The 18,899-nt window shown below is 50.7% G+C and overlaps 8 protein-coding genes across 8 annotated transcripts; 4 read left to right on the plus strand and 4 right to left on the minus strand.

The window, feature by feature from the left end:
- Positions 1 to 571: 571 nt before the first annotated feature.
- Positions 572 to 2,339, minus strand: CONPUDRAFT_45184 (uncharacterized protein; the record flags this gene model as incomplete). Its single annotated transcript, XM_007764311.1, has 12 exons — positions 572 to 1,015; positions 1,074 to 1,146; positions 1,199 to 1,221; positions 1,274 to 1,311; positions 1,365 to 1,482; positions 1,531 to 1,538; positions 1,585 to 1,643; positions 1,771 to 1,897; positions 1,948 to 1,990; positions 2,040 to 2,124; positions 2,183 to 2,232; positions 2,289 to 2,339. Coding segments are annotated over 12 exons (1,119 nt in total), but the record flags the coding sequence as incomplete, so codon positions are not given.
- A 1,110-nt stretch (positions 2,340 to 3,449) lies between these two features.
- On the plus strand, positions 3,450 to 5,988 carry CONPUDRAFT_161625 (glycosyltransferase family 22 protein). Its single transcript, XM_007765439.1, has 8 exons — positions 3,450 to 3,609; positions 3,660 to 3,766; positions 3,821 to 3,972; positions 4,022 to 4,181; positions 4,234 to 4,520; positions 4,575 to 5,036; positions 5,089 to 5,562; positions 5,618 to 5,988. The coding sequence occupies exons 1-8, from the start codon at positions 3,503 to 3,505 to the stop codon at positions 5,918 to 5,920; spliced, it is 2,052 nt and encodes a 683-aa protein (XP_007763629.1). The 5' UTR covers positions 3,450 to 3,502; the 3' UTR covers positions 5,921 to 5,988.
- A 166-nt stretch (positions 5,989 to 6,154) lies between these two features.
- Positions 6,155 to 7,538, plus strand: CONPUDRAFT_161626 (uncharacterized protein; the record flags this gene model as incomplete). Its single annotated transcript, XM_007765440.1, has 1 exon — positions 6,155 to 7,538. One exon carries the CDS (start codon positions 6,155 to 6,157, stop codon positions 7,514 to 7,516), a length of 1,362 nt encoding a protein of 453 aa, XP_007763630.1. The 3' UTR covers positions 7,517 to 7,538.
- Positions 7,539 to 7,863: 325 nt separating this feature from the next.
- On the plus strand, positions 7,864 to 8,706 carry CONPUDRAFT_96136 (thioredoxin-domain-containing protein). Its single transcript, XM_007765441.1, has 5 exons — positions 7,864 to 7,966; positions 8,019 to 8,041; positions 8,095 to 8,223; positions 8,277 to 8,339; positions 8,407 to 8,706. Exons 1-5 carry the CDS (start codon positions 7,895 to 7,897, stop codon positions 8,621 to 8,623), a joined length of 504 nt encoding a protein of 167 aa, XP_007763631.1. The 5' UTR covers positions 7,864 to 7,894; the 3' UTR covers positions 8,624 to 8,706.
- A 128-nt stretch (positions 8,707 to 8,834) lies between these two features.
- CONPUDRAFT_46603 (uncharacterized protein) lies at positions 8,835 to 9,791 on the minus strand (the record flags this gene model as incomplete). Its single annotated transcript, XM_007764411.1, has 4 exons — positions 8,835 to 8,956; positions 9,019 to 9,346; positions 9,396 to 9,515; positions 9,567 to 9,791. The coding sequence occupies 4 exons, from the start codon at positions 9,789 to 9,791 to the stop codon at positions 8,835 to 8,837; spliced, it is 795 nt and encodes a 264-aa protein (XP_007762601.1).
- A 508-nt stretch (positions 9,792 to 10,299) lies between these two features.
- On the plus strand, positions 10,300 to 14,820 carry CONPUDRAFT_44325 (uncharacterized protein; the record flags this gene model as incomplete). Its single annotated transcript, XM_007764249.1, has 14 exons — positions 10,300 to 10,392; positions 10,445 to 10,694; positions 10,744 to 12,041; positions 12,089 to 12,183; positions 12,230 to 12,581; positions 12,636 to 12,789; positions 12,842 to 12,918; positions 12,971 to 13,066; positions 13,118 to 13,234; positions 13,284 to 13,470; positions 13,521 to 14,190; positions 14,241 to 14,455; positions 14,514 to 14,684; positions 14,738 to 14,820. The coding sequence occupies 14 exons, from the start codon at positions 10,300 to 10,302 to the stop codon at positions 14,818 to 14,820; spliced, it is 3,858 nt and encodes a 1,285-aa protein (XP_007762439.1).
- A 33-nt stretch (positions 14,821 to 14,853) lies between these two features.
- CONPUDRAFT_79190 (pyrophosphatase-domain-containing protein) lies at positions 14,854 to 16,265 on the minus strand. The gene is made up of 7 exons (XM_007764634.1): positions 16,212 to 16,265; positions 16,120 to 16,158; positions 15,806 to 16,059; positions 15,415 to 15,689; positions 15,201 to 15,365; positions 15,042 to 15,151; positions 14,854 to 14,990 (listed from the first exon to the last, which is right to left on the minus strand). The coding sequence occupies exons 1-7, from the start codon at positions 16,216 to 16,218 to the stop codon at positions 14,953 to 14,955; spliced, it is 888 nt and encodes a 295-aa protein (XP_007762824.1). The 5' UTR covers positions 16,219 to 16,265; the 3' UTR covers positions 14,854 to 14,952.
- Positions 16,266 to 16,456: 191 nt separating this feature from the next.
- Positions 16,457 to 18,766, minus strand: CONPUDRAFT_134331 (gamma-tubulin ring complex protein; the record flags this gene model as incomplete). The annotated part of the gene is made up of 3 exons (XM_007765442.1): positions 16,457 to 16,765; positions 16,819 to 17,839; positions 17,895 to 18,766. 3 exons carry the CDS (start codon positions 18,764 to 18,766, stop codon positions 16,466 to 16,468), a joined length of 2,193 nt encoding a protein of 730 aa, XP_007763632.1. The 3' UTR covers positions 16,457 to 16,465.
- Between the last annotated feature and the right edge of the window lie 133 nt (positions 18,767 to 18,899).

Consider the following 18,899-nt stretch of genomic DNA (forward strand, 5'->3'; position numbering starts at 1 on the left):
GCACTAGTGAACATTTGAGAATTCGAATGGATGCATGGGGTCCAAGCTTTATAGAGCTGCTACAGTAATATTAATGGCCGTTCGGACAAATACTGCATTTTCCGACCACAAGTAAAAGTACTTATAGGAGTCCACGAGCTAGCGCTTATGATCATCCTCAGGCTTTCTCGAGCTCAAAGCATCGCATTTAAAAAAAAAACTTATTTAGCTCAGCTAAGGACATAGAAAACTGCAAGATTAGGGGCCTGTTAAGGTAGCAGACGTAACTGACAGCCATATGCATCTATGTAGTAGTATACGCGAACCAAGCTCTTTTCATACAAGTACTCTCCCGCGAATGCGCAGGTTGCAGTCCATCAACGAGGAAGTAAACAGAAATGGCGGAGTGGTGCTTCAAAAAAGCTAGAACAAGAAAACAGTACGGGCAGTTGAATGTCAAAGCTTGCAAGCAGCGAAGAGGGTCCTGACGACAAATGGGGATGCGCACGAGACGGTGAGACGACTTGGGTGCATACGATTGAGAACAAACACAAAGATGTACCCCTCCTAAGCACAGTGATCCGGATAACTTCTAGATCGACGAAGTTGTTTTCTCCACATCTACTCGGATTCCGGAGAAAATGGAAACCACCCCTCCGTTAGAGTGAGAGTCTTCACTTTGAGTCTCTAGCCCGGCGTTGAAACCTAGGTCGATAGCATCGTACGCGGGAGCAGGGCTGGCCCCACCGAGAGTACGCGTACTGATGCCAGCGGAATTCAGTCCCGCCTCGAAATGCATATCGTCTAGCTCAACCTCGCCTTCTTCCAGGTCAACAGGGTGGATACTGTCCCCTCCGCGAATGATCATGTTGGACGCCGATGCACTCGAACCGTACTGTGATTGGCGTTTGCTGAAAAGTTCTGGCTTGCTTCGCTTCCCATTAGTGCTGACACCAGAGTTGGCAGTGAATGGGCCGACGCCAGAGCCTTCAGAGTGAGCAACTGTTTCAGCACCTCGTTGGCGTAGGTCAAGAATCTGTGTTATATGATGAATGGTCTTTATAAGCCAGAACCGAGTTTAGCCAAGTACTTACAAGCCGACAAGCCAAAACAGGAGCCAACATAACGCTAAGTGGAATGTTGATGGCTGAGATGACCTGACGAGGTCTTTGGAGAAAGTTTTAGGATACTACCCGTCTAGTATACATAGCATACTTACTGAAGATAAAAGATGCCGTTGATCTGAAAGATAGCATGAAAAAGGCTGGTCAATTTTGAAACAAATGGTGCTCACCAGGTTCGCGATAGAGATCAGGATGTAGTAGAAGACACCTTGAAGAGCGGTGTCAAGGTTCGCTACGTCAAGATGAGGTAAGAGGGAGCACCTTCGCGAAGAAAGGTCTGGATTAGTTTGCTGCTCGGCCCCCCGTTACGGCGTCGCATTCCAATTGATTTCACAAGCGTCATGCCCGTAACCAGGGTGTCGAATCCCAGAGGAGCAATCTAGACCATGATGAGTACTTGTGCAGGAGCTAAGAGTCAAGGCCATACAAAAAATCCTGGGACTGGTTAGCCTTCGCCGTCACAAATGGATTAGGAACATACCGAGCAAGTCTGCAGAGCCTGGCCGGGAAACTGGAAAGCAAGGGCCCTGTGTAAATGTCCTGTCAGAAGTTGTGCCTCTTGGGCATCCGAAAAATGTGGAGGACGAACACTTGGGGATGGTAAGGGGAGAACTTAAGGTCCAGTGTGAGATTAGCGCGAATTAGAGCCAGACTCATGAAATCGCACTCACGCGTCATGCGAGATGTTGCTACGTATAGCTGGAAAGCAATGACACCAGAAAGTGTGAACACAAGGCCGCAAAGGAGGTAGTTGTTCCGGTTGAAAAAGGCGTATGTGCGGATCAGTAGTACAGCTGCACGTCATAAGCATCAACAAGCCAACTCCAATCACGCATTTACGTACACTCTGACCCGACTTGGTTCCACATTGCGAGGATCACTGGGATCTATGCTGGGTTTAAGTGCTTGCTACGCTGATTAATGGGTCCAGCTTACTTTGTAGATCCTTTCGCATTCCTCCTGCGAGTGGTTGGTGACAAAACAGTATAGCAAGTAAGGTACGACTGCAATAACCCAATATCTGACATACGTGTGGTCAACGACGACGCATCACACCGTGACAAGAGTGAACAAATTACCGGCAAAACAAGTACGACGCTTTAACGGGAGTCCAGTGCGACTTCCATATCTGCACAAAGGTTAGCATATATATGTACCATGGCGATTTGCTTGTAAGGCATTCACAAACTGCCATTCCCTCTGCAGACTTATCAACCAGTCCCAGACGACGACTGCATCTACAGGCCATTATTTGTCAGTGGTAGCAAGCTTTTACGTTGAAATGACACTTACACATGCCTGAAAGCCGCATATAAGCACACCCTCAAATGCAAGAAAAGGAAGACTTACAGCAGAAGTAAACCTGCGTGCTATCGAGCCGACAGGGGCCATAGTCAGGTACCAAGTAGTGTTCAGCGGGTATTTGAAGACTCACATGAATAGAATACGCGCTGCGTATGCTTCGGCGTCCATTAATGGGAGAGCGAGAGACTGATATTGGCGAGGTTTGGTTCAAGGAAAAGGCGGGAGGAGAAAAGTCTCTGAGCTAATTTATCGTAAGGCGAATTTATGTATGGAGACCGGGTGGCTGAGATGACCGAGGATTCCAACCCAAAGCATATGCACCGACGTGCGCCAGAGAATCTTGGACGCCATGAGAAGCGGGGAATTGTTGACAATTTCTTGAACGAGGAATCCTTTTACCTCATTGTATACGGATGGCGCCGCTCTGTTGACGCTTCCTCTAGGCACCTTTTTACTGAGCAAGACCGATTTTAGCATGCTTCGAAGGCATATGCATGTTACCACCGCCGCTATCTCACAGGCAACATTGCTTGAATAGAGACAGAGGCTGGTTTCAAGATGAGTAAATTGGGCGTATAGTAGTTGTTCCTGAGGAGCTTGCGAGGATCATACATGTGAAACATTACTGCCAGTACTGCATCGAACACAGGCAAGCCCGAGACTGAGTACTGTGTAGTGCACTAGTGAGCCCTAGCACAAAAGACATTTCGTGTAGTTCTGGAAGACTCGGAGATTCGGGCTGACATCCGATTCGGAAGCATGCAATTTGAGACTCCGATGACTAGCTGGCGCGTCGAAGAAGGGTTAAGAAGAGCGAGAATTCTTCTCCCGGCTCTGAGGTTGCTTCAAGGACTTTCAAGCTCAAGGATACTAGAAAACGACGTATAAATAGTGGGATTTTGCAAGCGCTTATTTTAGTACTTATCGTATATCACGTGATATTACGTATTGTGTCCGGGTCGAACCGCGTCGGTCCCTATCGGTCCTAAGCCTGTCAAAAACTCGAGCGGGGCTTACAAGCCAAGTTACAAGCGACGGCATCGAAAGCGCAAGTGTGACCCTTCAGACGTGTTTACCTCCCCACGACTTGCATAATGTCAACGGGAAACACACAGACCCTCCGGCTGAGGCGTACGGAGGATAAACCGAAGGCCCCTCTGCCTGCTAGGCACACTGGTATCCTCCAGGACCAGCTAAGAAGGCGTGTCGTAATGTTTGCACGTTGACATTTCATATCTAACAGCAAGGTAGGCATACTCGCAGACCATGGAACCCAAGTTTTTCTATGGCCGTTCGATTGCTCCTTCTCATACGTGTCGCTGGTGCGATGTACAACAACATCCAAGACTGCGACGAAGGTAAGTATTTCCGTCATGGTACATCCAACTCAAACATAACACTTTACTTCACAGTGTTCAACTTTTGGGAGCCGCTTCATTACCTCGATCATGGAGAGGGCTTCCAGACTTGGGAGGTCACGCCAACCTACTCTATTCGGAGCTGGGCCTACATTTTGCTACACCTCTTGCCTGCCCGCCTCGCCCTTGTGGTTGGATTTGGGAAGGTAATTTCCATGCATCTCTTGGTCGCAAAATCTTACGTGTTTCTATCAGCGACCTTCTTTCTTTGGCGTTAGAATCTTCCTTGCGGTCATCTCCACTCTTTGCGAAGCGCAACTCTGCCGCGCCGTAGTCTCCAAAATCAACGAGAGAGTCGGTCGCTACCTGTTCGTCATGCTTCTGTTCAGTGCAGGCATGTGGAATGCCTCTTCAGGTAAGGAGAGTTTGCTGAGGATACAATCAATCATTGCTTATTTCAATGCTAGCGTTCTTGCCTTCTTCCTTTGCTATGTACACCACGACTTTGGCCTTCTCCTACGCTGTGGAACCGTCTAGTCTGAAGAACCCAAGGCGCACTATGATGGCAACTCTGCTTTTTGCAACTGGTGCAATTGTGGGCTGGCCATTTGCTCTCGCGTTGTCTCTACCCTTTGTCATAGAAGAGCTCTTTGTACTCGGTGGTGATCGCGCGAGCCCGGGCGCACGCAGTTCCTGGTTGATGGCACGTTGGAAAAGGTTATTTACTGCAGGACTGACTGCCTCTCTTATTTTTGTACGTTCAGGCTCTTGCTATCTAAAGGCATCGTCTTAATTGTCTAATATCTAGGTCCCGGTCATCGCTATTGACAGCGTGGTATACGGGAAATGGAGCGTCGTTCCATGGAACATCATTCGTTACAATGTCTTTGGCGGCTCTGAGCGTGGTCCGGACCTCTATGGAACATCTCCATGGTACTTCTACGTCCAAAACCTCCTCTTGAACTTCAACGTCTTGATCGTACTGGCTTTGGGCTCCCTTCCTGCGCTTGGGGTCACATATCTGATTGATCGCAAGCGTCTTGGATTTACAAGTCCGAGTCCTGACCAAAGTTCTCCGTTCACTCTCCTTGGACTCCGGCTGGCCCCCTTTTACCTCTGGATCGGTATTCTAACGGCTCAAGCTCACAAAGAGGAACGGTTTATGTTCCCAGCATATACTCTCATCTGTTTCAATGCTGCGGTCACTCTTTACTTGGTCCGCGGGTGGATGGAGGTTGCGTTCATTAAAGTCACGAAGTCCCCCTATCAGGCAAATGGTTTTGATTTTACCTTCTCTTAATCAGAGTTAACTGTATCCTTAGGCATCAAAGACATTCATGTTCAGTAACATGACTTTTTCAGTTGTAGCAACTTCGGCTCTGTTGTCACTTTCGCGCGTAATGGCACTTTGGCACTACTACCATGCACCCATCATGGTTGTTTCACAGTTGCAGGTAACCGAGCTTCCCCGTCTTCTCAACGATACCGGTCTTGTTCCGCCCCCGCCCCCTGGTGTGCCGGAAGACGAACTTCCGCGCATCGATCTTTCCCCTGTTAAGGAGTTCAACCTACGCCTTTGCCTGGGCAAGGAATGGCACCGGTTTCCCAGCCATTATCTCGTTCCCGACGGTGTGCGCGTCGAGTTCATCAAGAGCGAATTTGATGGCATGCTCCCCGCCCACTTCGGATTTGGGGCACCTGATCAAGAAAGCTCGACTTCCTGGTGGGATAGAGGAGCAGCTCGGCGCATGCCTATGGGTTTAAATGACCTGAACAAGGAGGCATCTTCATATTACGTGGGTCGCTTTGGTCTCCACATCAGCCATATGCTGATAACAGGTGCTGCTGAAGGTCTCGGTCGATGATTGTGACTACCTCGTCGACCTTGATTTCCCTCATTCCCCTACTCAAAGCCTCCATGAGCCACGTTACGCAATTGGAGAAGGATGGGAACGCGTCGCATGCATGCCTTTCCTCGACTCTGCCCGGTCTCCCCTGCTCACGCGGACACTCTGGATGCCTGGTGAAGCTTGGCAAAGCATGAACCAGTTCGGTGACTATTGCCTGCTCAAGAACAAGGCTTTGGTCGGAGAGAAGGAGCGCCTGGCTAAGGTTGCCAAGAGCGCACATAAGTTGTTCGCCGATGATATTTAATCATATTGTCTACATAGAGAAATGACATGCACCCCAGTATATCAATTTAATCATAAATTCCACTGTCATTGCCAGAAAGAAGCGGATGCCATCCGGCTAAGGTGAGCGACTGGGTTGAATGTCTCTCGACTGCGGTCGTATTGCTCTCAACATAATAAACCGCTTGGAACTTCCGTTACCACAGGTCCCTCTGTTCCCCACCTCGTCACAAGTGCTCATCTGGTCAAGGCAATAATGTCGTTTGCGGAGTGTTCTCGTTATCAATCGGCTTCGGATTTGCACGCTGTGGCTGATTTGCCGTCGTCACCGCATGCTTCCGTTGATCTCTCGCACCTCTTCTGCATCTGCGGAGACGTCCCGATTTTTCTCTCCGAGCCGGCGGGGGAGAAGCACCTGCCGATGGCACCATTTCCTGTCTCAATAACTATGGACTGTATGGACACCAGCATCGCCAGCGTCTCTGCTTTCTTTCTGAGCGAGCTCTGCTCACCTAATCCTCGGCCGGTCTCAGGGCAACTTCATGACGACTCAAAGCCCACCAACAAGTCGGATTCTGTACTTTACCTAAACAAACGAGTCTCGCAGGCATGTGTCGAGGTTTCGTTGCGCAACTCTGGGAGGGCCAAGTCAATGACCGACCTCGCAGATGCTAGTGCTGAGGACGCTAGACCGCAGCAGCTTCGGGAACAAACTGCGACTCAACATCAGGGAGACCGCTCTTTGAGCCTTAGTCCCAGTTGCCGTTGTAGTACACTTGTGGACTCGCTTCCTCCTATCCTCGGCTCGCTGTTCTGGCTCAGGAATCTAGTGGTCGATGTCTGTATGGACCAAGAAGGATTCAGGATGGTACAGTCGACGATGCACCTCACAGGTTATTCTCCAAAAAGTCGTTCTTTACATCCCTTTGGGCACCCTTCGGGACAATCAGAGGACCTGTCGATCGGCGGCGTGGCAGAGTTCATGCCGTTCAAGCGAGAGTTGTTCGCCTTCCACCATAACACGGCGCTCGATGGGGGCCCTCCTATCCTCAGGAGGATCGCTGTTAACGGTAGCGAGACTCGAGACTACACTTCGCGCCTTGCTATCCTGGACGTGAAGACAAATGGCGTGTACACCGTTCTCGGGAACGAGCCTCTCTCCATTGCCTTGTCGGAGATAATACACGATAGCGCTGCCACGAGACCGGTCAAGTTACCTTGGAGGCTCGACTACGTCGTTGGCGATCGCACGGATAAGAGCGGGAAGGTCATCCATGGGGAGAAGACCTTGACTCCGCTCACCTTCTCGTGCTCGCCTCTTTTGCTACACCCTATGCAAGGAAGACACATCAGCCTTATGCATGTCGTCAGGAAGGCTGTCATGGGCAAGCTATCAGCCGAGAAGGTCATGCCGCCGACGTTCATGATGAAAGGAGTCTCCCAGCACACCCCAGCTACGGTAGACGGGTCCATCCGCCCACATAGTATTCATGGGCCACCAGTTACTCAAGATGAGGCCGAGACTCGGCAACACAGGGGGAGGACAAGTTTCATGCAGGTGCGACGAGATGGTGAGGGGAGTAGGGCTCGTTCGGCGAGCGCGATACTAGTAGCCTGAGCGTAGTACTACAGCCTGAGGGAAGGGAGCAGATTTTTCATTCAGGCTACCACTTGCCTAGATCAAGTGACTCGAGTTCTTCAAGGAGGAAGGAGGTAGTCGATTTGTCCTTTAGCTAGTCCATTGAATCCAAGTATGATGATGTAGCAGAGCGACCATAAGCATGAGCCTGAGTTCTTGCGAGACATGGACGTAGAGGTCCATAATACACGTCAAAGCGTGGGGACGGTCCGAACATTCAAGCTGACGGATCTCCGAGTCCAAGCCGGGGAACCGCGACCGTACCGGACCACTACCGGTACCACAGCTTTCTCTCTAGCATCTACCACCACCACCACCACCACATCCTCCGCTTTCACCTCGCAGTGTACAGGGACAATGTCTGTGACACACATCACTTCCACTTCTCAGCTCAATGGAGTCCTGTCCCAATCTTCGAGCAAGCTGACGGTAAGAGGCTGCGTATCCTGAAGTCAAGCGCTTGCAACTTAGGCCTGTCCAGGTCATAGATTTCCACGCATCGTGGTAAGCAGGGCACCTCCCTGAACTCAAGCGCACCCTGTCAACCAGAACAATAGGTGTGGGCCCTGCCATGCTATCGCACCGACGTACGAACAGCTGGCCAAGCAATACACCAACGTCAACTTCTTGAAGTGTGACGTCGACGCCGCCAAGGATGTTGCTCAGAGCTACCAAGTGACCGCAATGTATGGATGTTCCACTGAGGAGTTCTCTTTTATCTGGTTAATGTAATATGCAGGCCAACATTCGTCTTTCTGAAAGGAAATTCCGAATTAGAGCGAGTCCGCGGGGCAAACAGGGCGTGCGTAGCACCAACCTTGCTTTATGCTGACTTCGGGAACAAAACTGACGTGCATTCCTTCCTCCAGCGCACTGGAATCTGCCGTCCAGAGGTACTCGTCTGGATCATCCTCGACTGCGGCTTTTGTGGGCAAAGGCCAAACCTTGGGCAGCACTTCCAAGCCTTCGACCCCTTCATCGTCAAATGCGGGCGATGGAATAGGGGCTATTTGGTCCAACCTGAGTCCTCAGGTGAAGATTCTCGTTGGACTTGTTGCGGCATACATCTTTTTCGGTTTCATGTAGAATGTAATATTGCTATTCAGGATAACTATCATTTGTTGATTCTCGCGAGTTATTCTACATCACAATCTACACAAGCGACTGAGATAGGTGCATGGTGTTGACGGAAAGTGTAAGATCAGTATTCTGTTACAGGGTGGAGTTTGCGTTCTGAGCCAACAGTCCAAATCAGCTGTGTACAGCTGCTATATCCCTACATGCTAGTGCTCAGCGCTCAGCAAGTGTGTGTTGTCGAAACATTTGACGTACCCATAGCAGTAGCTGCCTGCTGTGCTGCCACTTCCTTGGCCAACTTCTGACTGCGGCCTTCGCCAACTCCTCTTTCGGTTCCATTGACTAGTAATCAAACGATCACAACGTCAGCCATCGCAGTTCCAGCCTCGTCCATATCAACACACCTATGCATCGCACAGTCCACCGGGGCATGTGTGGCGGTCCAGTGGATTCTGCTGCCCATTGAACACTATAACCCATCTGCGTCGTGACTTGGTTAAAGTAAGCAAGTCTAGGGACAGACTGTGGTGGGGGTGTCGCCCCCGGCGGAGGTCCCATTGGATAATCAGCTGGAGCAGCAGCCTGCGTGCCTGGTGGTTTAGGTGCTGCCGTGCCGGGAAGCTTGCGAGGCTCTTCATTGGGTTCAATCAGTCGGCTAACCCAAGAGTACACTTCTTGTATCCCTTTCTGATGATAGACTGCACCGATATAGCTGTTAAAAAGAAAGCGGGTCTCCTGATGCTATCGTGAACACATTGTGTGCGGGCCAAGGTGCGAAGACTACCTCGGGATTTTCGAGCTGCCCACGGGCTTCTCTTGTAGCAGAAACTTTTGACCTGAGACGATATAAGGAAACCCAGTTCATGATCGCGTCATCAGAAAGCCATCGTTGTCTCTCTGCCTTATGAAAGCAGTCAGGCAGAAGGACGTGGACTAGAGACTTGTGGCACACCTGCATCTGATTAAGCTCAAGTGGAGGACGTTTTTGAAAGGCGATAGATGTGACAACCATCGTAAAAACAGCTTCACCAAGTGCTGCGACGCGATCGGTGTCCCCGTATTCGGCTTCTGCTTGGTCTCCGATATCTTCAGGAAGAAGATCCCTGACAGAGTGATGCTTGAATACATCGAGCATCAAGTCACCCTCGATGGTGGGAATCGGAGGTAAATTGTTCATTGTATTTCAACAAGAATACGACAAGGGTTGAAGAGGTCAAAAGGCTGGGACTGCACAGCAAGGTCTGGATTTGATAGTGGGATAAATAGATGATACACGAGGAACTGGGTGGGCGCCTAGGAAAAGAAAGCTGGTCGGATGACCCAGTGAAGCGGGTCACTTACAGGTGAAACGGCTGCGTCGAGGTCACAAGGAACGGCTCAAAGTACAGCAAGTGATAGTGAGAGATTTGATTATTTCTGAATGGAGTGTTATGCTACAGCCATCCGAAGACAGGAGACGATCCACGGCGGCGAGGAAAGGAAAGCGACTGACCCTGACTGACCCCCTTTCCACGATGCCCCGAACAAAGCGGATCTCATCGGACCGGTGGACAACCCGTTCGGTAGCGGTCACGTGTGGGTCTCCTTTCGTCACGCGTTTGACGTTCTGCCTTTTGAGCTTTGAGCTTGAGTCTGCGCGTTTGGTGACAGCAGCAGTCCACTCTTCGACTCTCCAGGGAGACATCATGTCGGACAAAAAGCAGCCTCTCATCCCAGAGAGCTTCATCGACGTGCCCACGCAGCGTCTCTACTACCTCAGTCTCGGTCTCCTACTCCAGGTCCGTTCTTCAGCCATGCGCTCTTAGGTACTCATCCCCAACGTCAATTTAGGCTGCCAAGGTGTTTGACTTTCTCCAGAGCCTCGTTTCAGAGTCGACCTCTTACTACAGTCGAAAATGGCTCGCAGTCGACTTCCTGTACATAACAACTCTTTCCGCCCTTCGCATACCGCGCCTTAGATATGCCAAAGCAGTCGTACTACTTCAGATCTTTCTTCTTTGGTTCCTGGACGGTGTCATGTTTGGAGGTATCAGCTTCAACTGGCGGGAAACTATGACCGGAGCATCGCCCACATTCTCAGGTACGTGGTGAACTACTATCATTCGCTTAGTAGACTGACCCTTCTCCAGGTCGACCGGATTTGCCTTCCACTCCCGAACCTTTCAGACTTCTCGAGGTTCTCAACTCGGTTACTCTTGGCCTACTCCCATTCTCGCTAGAAGGCTCTCAGAAAGACAAGCATCTTCTCGGGCAGCACACAGTCCGCATGTCACCTATCAGCACCGCTCAACTCAACCCTGATGCACAAACATTCTGTTTGGCATCTCCTTCTTCCAGTGTTCTCATCCCTGTAGTTGTTAACAACACTGTTCCGACCAACATCAGATATTCTTACGCGCCTCTTACGTACATCGAAGGAAAACCTGGGACTGGGCGCATTGAATACGCGGACCTGAGTGCCAAGGATATCAAGGCGATCGAGCAAGCTAGACAGGAAAGCCTACAGGTCGCACGAACAAACGTAGCAACTCGGGACGTTAATGATGACGACTACGACGAATATGACGACGACGAATACGACGAAGGAGATACGGACCCGCAAAGTCGCCTTCAGAAAACAGAATCCCTGGCTCACATACGCGTTACAAGACCAGGCACGATCCGCCTCGAGCGAGTTCTGGACAGCTCGAATACTGGGGCTCGGCTCTTTTATCCTTCTGAGGTCACGGTAGCTCCTTGTCCAACTGCACAATACCAGAAGCAGCCCGCCGCTGCGTCTGAATACGTCCGCTGTGCCGGTGATACCGCTAAGGACGTCGAGCTTAAAATCGACATTACCGGTGTGCCTCCTTTGAGTCTACGGTGGTCTAAGGACATCAACGGGAAAAAGGAACATTTCCTTGTTGAAGGGATTGAAGATCAGCATGTGCACAAGCCCGATGACTCCGAAAGCGAGCTCCACAGAGCCAATTACGCTCCCCAAAGACTCGAGGTGCCCTTATCGCCCACCTTGCATACGCTTGGACGACACCTTTACGTTCTCGAGTCTATTATCGACGGGCTCGGCAACGTTGTGCATCTGGACTCCTCGGAGTCGTATGGACATCATGACGATGATATCAACACCTCCAAAACCAGTCGCGTTCTATCTGTCTTGCGTCGCCCCAAGGTCTCTTTCAATCAATGCCGCTCTGGCATTCCTATGTCGCTTCTAATAGGAGAGAAAACCGACCTTCATGTGTCAATCAGTGATGCAGACAAGTCGGATGGTCCTTGGAACGTGGCGGTTAAATATGACCCCTCTGCGGAGGCCGGCAAGAAGGCACAGTCTTGGACGAAGTCGCTGCAAACGGGTCATGGTGACAAGAAGTTGACACTGGCTGCCGAGGCGCCGGGCGAATATACAATTCAAAGCATCAAAGGAAAGGTATGTATGATTGCATAAAGTCGTCGCTCAAACTAATTTTTGTCAAGTACTGTGAAGGAGACGTGTTAGAGCCAGAGATATGCAAAGTGGTCGAAAAACCCAGGCCCCGAGCTGAAATCGAATGGACCCGAATCCATGAATGGTGGGTGGCTTGTTCGTGGTTCAACTTCCCCGCTAAAAATAAGTAGCTCTGGGGATACTGGAGTTTTGGCGTCGTTGGTATTCCACGGAACGGCACCTTTCCAGGTCTACTACCGCACGAAGCGCGACGATCAAACTGCACGGGAGATGGTCAAGACCTTTGCTAACTCGCGCGGAGAGTTGACCCTTCAACCTGAGCACAGCGGCCACTATAGATATAATTTCTTCCAGATCAGTGATGCGAACTACAAGAAGGTTGACTTGAGTGGGCCTAGCATCGAACAAGTCGTACATCCTCTTGCCACCGCCGAGTTCTCTGATGTTGGTAGTTCTGGGCCCAGGAAGAAGATCTCTGGGGGCTGCGAAGAGAATAACGTGAACGTGAAAGTCGACCTGAGAGTGAGTGACCTAGCTGTATGTCGTTTACTCTAAGGTTACTCACATGTGATACAGGGAAGCGCCCCTTGGAACCTCGAGCTTCAAGTCATTAGTCCAAGTAGCGCAGACACCATCTCGATAAAGAACATAACTTCATCCCCTGCAACATTCCAAATTCCTGTACCTGACCTAATCAACAAGGAGGGTGGCGTATTTGACATTGACTTAGGTGTGTACATCCCCCCATATGGCTTGTCCATTTGAAGGTGACGTTTTCCTAGTTAATATCGAGGATGCCAATGGCTGCAAAAGGCCGGTGGTTGTCCCTGGTTTATCGGTCAACGTTCGCAGAGTCAAGGTAAATTATAGTGGTCGATACAAGCAGCGTATACCTCTGATTTCCCCTACAGCCCACAGCTAAGTTCTATGGTAAAGAGGGACAGAGACAAGTCACAGTACTGGAGAACGAGCGGGCCGAATTGCCTTTGCGTCTCACAGGTGAAAAGGTAAGTTGATCCCTCATTCTGGATTGGTATAACGCTCACCGTTAGTGGTAGCCGTGGAAAATACGATACCGGCTTCGCGACTCGTCAGGACGTATCGAAACCGCCACACTCACTTCTCCCAATGACCATCTTCCTGTGCTGCAAAAGGGAACATATGAACTTGTCTATGTGAGGATCAGGCCTTCATCTCCTTTGTCCGTTGACTGACTATGACCAGGTACAAGATGCACAATGTCCCGGAGTGGTTGTTGAGGGCCAGGACACTTATGACGTTGACTGGGTGCCCCGACCATCCGCACGTCTTGCACCTGAAACCAAGGCGACATATGAGGCTTTCAATCGTTCACAAATCCTCGATCCGATTTGCCAGGGACGTGACGACCATGTTGACCTTGAGCTGACAGGTGAGTACAATCCGCAAGGTTCATATTGTTATTGCCTAATCCTGGATCAGGTCGTGCCCCCTTCCAGATCATGTACAATATCGCTAGAAACGACGAGCATGGCGGCACCGCGGTTCTGGACCAGCCTACATTCAGTAGCATACAGCCCCGGACTCGCTTCCAGCTCCACACCTCGACGTCTGGACGGAAGTATTATGAAGTCAAGCAGATCGGCGATGCGGTGTACCCCCTTGCTCAACACAAGAATGCAATTGTCCCTCGGTCGGAACGGCTGCTCTTTGAGCAAGAAGTTCTTATGCGACCCACCGCCGCATTCAAAAGCGATACTCGGATGCAATTCTGCCTCAACGAGGCGTTCACGTCACACAATGGTGACGGCTACGTTCAGCTGCAAGGGACGCCGCCTTTCCAGGTCGAGTTTGCTGTAAAGAGTCTGGTATCCAGCCAAGTGCACACGGAAACTGTCGAGGTGCCAGACAGGATTTGGAAACTGGACCTCCCCAGCTACTCGTTCTCTTCCATCGGGCCTCATCGCGTGTCTATCGTTTCGATTCAGGATGCCTCACACTGTGAACAAGCCGAGCTCGACCCTGAACGGCGCGCAATCTGGGTCGACGTCGCTGAAGCACCTTCCATTATCCCCATCGACCAGAGGGCCGACATCTGCGTGGGCGATGTCACTCGTTTCCAGCTCGAGGGTACTCCTCCGTGGTCTGTTGGGTAGGTATGCGTATCTAGTGTACATGCACTCAGCTCACGCAACTTTGCAGATACCGCATCAATGGGAAACCGTATACTCAGGATGCGAAGTCATCTCCTTTCTCGCTACTGCAACAGCAGGCTGGAGAGTTCACCGTCACTTCAGTCGCACATCAACACAAGCTCTGTAAAGCTACAGTTACCGACTTGCACTACAATGTACATGAGCTGCCCTCGGCACAGGTGGGTCATGGAAAACGCGTGTACCAGGACATCCACGAAGGTAGTTTAGCTCTCCTGTATTGTTCCGTATGAAGCTAACGTGACTATGTCTCATTATCCAGGTGATCAAGCCGAAATTTTATTCACGTTGATTGGAGAGCCGCCATTCACGTTCACATACCAAAGGGCTGAAGCAAGCCCGAGAAAAGGTGGCAAACCAGGGAAAGTTCTGGAGACGCACACCGTGTCTGGAGTTACGACTAATGAATACTCAATATTCTCCGCTCTTGAAGGTCAGTCCTTGTTTTCTGCCTTGAAGATGTTGGGCTGACAACTTAATTTCTAGGGACGTGGACTGTCACGTCTATCACGGATCGCCACTGTCGATACCCACCAAATCCTGCCGGGACTGGGGACAAGCAACGCTAACCTCATTTCATTTCACGAAAATGCTCTCAATAGAATCATTCATGTATACTTATCATATTGACTCATAATAAACCACTGCGAAATACTGATATACAAAGGAGTTTGGGTACCATTGTTCGGACTATGCGTGCTCTAGACTTGCACAGAAGAAATGTAGAACCACTTGGAGACTGCGAAACAATTGATCAGCATGTCTAATGGTTTGATGATGGATGTCCTACTGGAAGGGTCAACAGGAGCAGGAGGCTTCCTGGAGTCAGTAGGCAAGCCAGTGTACGACGGGTCGTTGCGGCTGACGTATCCAGGAGAGTTCGGGTTTGTGATATTACGGCTAAAAGAACAGATGAGCAACTGAAAGCTGTCATTAAACGAACACATACATAGAAAGGTCGTAAGAAGCGGTCTTGGCCGGGCTGTCACCGTTGATGAGGCGGCGCCATGCTTCATGGCACTCGTGGATGATCTCGGTGGCGTACTTCTTGTTCTTGGCCTCACCAGAGAATGCGAAGGCGTTCTCGCCCTTGCCGTCGGGGATCTTGTAGATGCTACATACCACTTAGAATTCACATATTTTGTACTCAAGAATTAACGTACCGGAACCACTCGTTGGTCGCCCTGATAAGGCCGGGCAGGTGGCGCTCGACGTCTTCGATGTCGTTCAGCTTGGACGCCAGCGGGTCCTGGACATCAACGACGATGACCTTCCAGTCGGTCTCGCCCTCATCGAGAAGAGCCATGATACCGAGGACCTTGACCTGCTTGATCTGGCCAACATATCCGACCTGTTCGCCGATCTCGCAGACATCGAGCGGGTCGTTGTCGCCCTTGGCCTTGGTCTCGGGGTGCGTCTGGGTGGGGTCCTCCCAAGTCTAATATGCATTAATGAAAGACACATGGCAAAACCAGAAATAAACCACGGCACGGGTTAGCCTGCATACGACCACGGGCGCTAAACGCGCATAAAGTGTGCCAAAGGGCGACGCACCTGGGGGAACGCGCCGTAGTTCCAGATGTAGCCGTGGTGGGGGAAGCAGTTGCGGACGTAGCGCAAGCGGCCCTTCTTGATGTCTTGCTTGATCGGGTTGAAGGCCTCCTCCTTGGAGATCTCCATTTTGGCGTTGGTCCAGCGAGGGACCTCGACGATCATGTTCATGATGCCATTGCTCTGGTCGGCGAAAAGCGGGATGTCATGGAAGGAAGACACAGGCTGGCCATTGTGCTCGATAAACACCCTGTGATCTATCACGATGTCGGGCATCAGCTAGGGGTCATGACGTGCACAAGACCAAGAGAACGCACCGAGAGTGTTGGGAGCGCCAATGAGGCGGGTGGTGTACTCTGTCGGGAGGTAAGCGGGCGGCGAGAAATTTTCAGAACGGTAGTCAACATACGGGACATTGCGACTCTGGAGGACAGATGACGGAGATGCTGGGAGAGTCGACTGGCTGCTGTCTGGGGACCGGTCATATCCGTCGAAATTCGACTTTTATATCGTACGAAAACCTTAACACGGGTGATTATCGAGTTGCAATCGCTTGATACACACCAAATTGCAAAGCTTCACACCATCCTCGTTTGCTACACACCCCTAATTACATGCCACGACCCTGAACTGCTTGTGATTGACCACTTGTTTCGCCAGAACTCAAAACTCGCCAGGCAGTACACCGTTGCCACCCTTAAAACGGCTACCGCCACCTTTGGAAAATGCGCCGTTGAAATCCAAACGCAGCAACAGCCTCTCAACATGCCTCCGCACTTCCCCATCCCCTTCGAGTCCCTTAGCACCCTTTGTCCGTACGTAAGTTCGCTGGAAAGTCGACACGCTGGCCAATGTGCTGTTGGCTAGAATCGATTTTGAAGCATCGGCAGTGGCATTAAATGGTTGGTTTGATGTTGAGATTGAAAGCTGCTCGTAGAAAGAGTTGAGAAGAGTGTGAAAGACCTGCAATTTTCCGTCAAATTAGTGCTTCCTCAAGAAGTAATGGGGATATTGACCTTGTTGATCTCAGTCACTGTTTCGAAACGTTCCCGTACCATTGTTCCAACGTCATCCCCAGATCCTAAGCTTCCTTCGAACAGCAATGCTGGGAGAATATCACCTCCCCAGCGCTCCACTTGCGCAACAAACCGATCGCAGACCTGAAAGATTGGTCTTATGATCGCAGTCAGTGCAGGGTTGGACAATAGGCAGCCAGTAACAAGCCGCTCCAGGTAGGTGGTGTGGATGTTTCGAAGTGTTGTGAAATCAAGGTAAGACGGTGATGTCGTCGCCTTCTCATCAGAATACGGATGTGAAGACCCAGATCGTTGACGATTTCGGATGGATTCACTGCCTGCGTAAGGTTTGCGAAGGAGGTCTTTCAGGCGGCGATGTTCCACATCTACAACATCGATCATCACGTATCCCAGTAGTGTGTCCAAGAACCATCCCATATCTCGAACCACGCTCCATCCGCAACGAAGAAGTTCCTTCCTCCTGTTTAAATCCTCTGCGGTGCCTCCTTCGCCAAGTCCCGTCCATCGTCTTCGTGCTCTCTGGGCGTTCGAGAGCGATGTCCAGCACCCGTGAATGCGAATATGAGTCCTCCTCAGAGAAGAAAGGTAATTGAAAAGGGCCGAGTATATTTGGAGGTCCACAGCATAGAGGAACAGATCCAAAGGCCAAGATATGGCATAGGACAAGATCAAAGGAGTTCCAAGTACAAGATCATCAAAGGTCACCATCTCTGCCTGATTGTTGGTAGTAGATGAAGACAGTGCCTGGGGATCACTGCTCAGCGAAGGAAGGAGAGGCCTTAATGGCCCTGAGGGGAGCTGGAAGTGAAGAAGTAGTAGAGCTGAGTCGTGCTGAGCGGTTGTTCCTAGTGATGCGCGAAGAACGGCAAGGTTGAGGTCTTGCTCTCTGATCAATGAACTACCTGCTGTGCGAGCAGCCAGCCGTGATATTTTAAGGCGTTCTATCTCACGGATGAGGGCCAAGCTGAATTCTCCGTTGCGAAGCAAAAAGTAGTTTGCACTAAAAGAGAGCAGGTCAACGAATTCCAGTAAGTATATATCGGCAAAGAACTCACAGGGATTCGACAGCATCTTCGACGTCTTTCTGTGTGAGGACATGCTGCCATAACCACTCACTTACATTCGTCCTGATTTGTGAGAGGACACTATCAAACTTGTATTGGTCCTCGGGCCATACAGACTCTAGCAGAGAAGCATGCTGCAGAGCAAGATCCCGTGGTAGTTGTTTTTGCCATTTGTTAACCTTGACTGTGGCTATAGCTCTACCAACATAGATGATTGATTCCTTTGATTCTTCCGAGATACAAGTAGGCAATGAACCATCTACAAGGATGTAGTCCTTGGATGCCAATGGATCTGTAGATGACAATGCGCCGTGAATGAGGAGCGAGGCAAGCTGGGACCGCCAGATGCGTTGGACAGCGATAGCTAGACGGCTGATAACATCATGTATACGATAAACGCCAGTCTTGGAGCGTTCTAGCAGCATGTCAATCAGCGGTCCTGGGCGCCACTGATCCTGGGACTCGAGGTGGCGCATCAGAGATTGGAGAGCGATGAGAGGGGCATCCCACTGGGCAAAGGTGGCGCGTATGGCGGAGAGCGGAACAAACGAGCCTTGTCCGACGAGGGAGGGATCGCGTTTCAGGACTTTGGCTTCAGTTTCCACCACGAGAGACTCGTATTCGTCTTTGAGGATCTGACTTAGAGTAGCACAGAGCGCGCATATGTAGCGGGATGAGGAGCGAGACAAGATAGCACAGGAGGCCTTGATCTGTCTATAACGCGACGCGATCTGACCGAGTGCTTCGAGACATTGCTCTTCTCCTGGATGTAGAAGGGATCGGAAAGAGGGATGGAGCCGATGGTCATCAGGAAAGAGGGAGGATTCATGGCCTGCAAGAACCAGAAGTACTTCTGCGATCATAGCGGGAAAACTTGGGGGTCAGTCATTACACGATAGTGAGCGTACTATAAGAGTCTTGAGGGCGAGGCCACCTACACTGAGACGCGACAAGGAAACAGTGCGCGCGCGTCAATCTAAAAATAGCACAGCGACC

The sequence above is a fragment of the Coniophora puteana genome (genome assembly GCF_000271625.1).
Source record: "Coniophora puteana RWD-64-598 SS2 unplaced genomic scaffold CONPUscaffold_1, whole genome shotgun sequence".
NCBI classification, from domain to species: Eukaryota; Fungi; Basidiomycota; class Agaricomycetes; order Boletales; family Coniophoraceae; genus Coniophora; species Coniophora puteana.

What these genes read in the sequence shown, in the direction of transcription:
- CONPUDRAFT_161625 (XM_007765439.1), top strand. Translation starts at nt 3,503, where the DNA reads ATGTCAACGGGAAACACACAGACCCTCCGGCTGAGGCGTACGGAGGAT. An exon ending in TTGTGGTTGGATTTGGGAAG is followed by an intron (nt 3,973 to 4,021) that starts GTAATTTCCATG and finishes TGTTTCTATCAG; the next exon opens with CGACCTTCTTTCTTTGGCGT. An exon ending in CATGTGGAATGCCTCTTCAG is followed by an intron (nt 4,182 to 4,233) that starts GTAAGGAGAGTT and finishes TTTCAATGCTAG; the next exon opens with CGTTCTTGCCTTCTTCCTTT.
- CONPUDRAFT_79190 (XM_007764634.1), bottom strand. An exon ending in GCGACCAACGAGTGGTTCCG is followed by an intron (nt 15,366 to 15,414) that starts GTACGTTAATTC and finishes AGTGGTATGTAG; the next exon opens with CATCTACAAGATCCCCGACG. An exon ending in GCTTCTTACGACCTTTCTAT is followed by an intron (nt 15,152 to 15,200) that starts GTATGTGTTCGT and finishes CTGTTCTTTTAG; the next exon opens with CCGTAATATCACAAACCCGA.
- CONPUDRAFT_96136 (XM_007765441.1), top strand. Translation starts at nt 7,895, where the DNA reads ATGTCTGTGACACACATCACTTCCACTTCTCAGCTCAATGGAGTCCTG. An exon ending in AATCTTCGAGCAAGCTGACG is followed by an intron (nt 7,967 to 8,018) that starts GTAAGAGGCTGC and finishes AGGCCTGTCCAG; the next exon opens with GTCATAGATTTCCACGCATC. An exon ending in AGCTACCAAGTGACCGCAAT is followed by an intron (nt 8,224 to 8,276) that starts GTATGGATGTTC and finishes TGTAATATGCAG; the next exon opens with GCCAACATTCGTCTTTCTGA.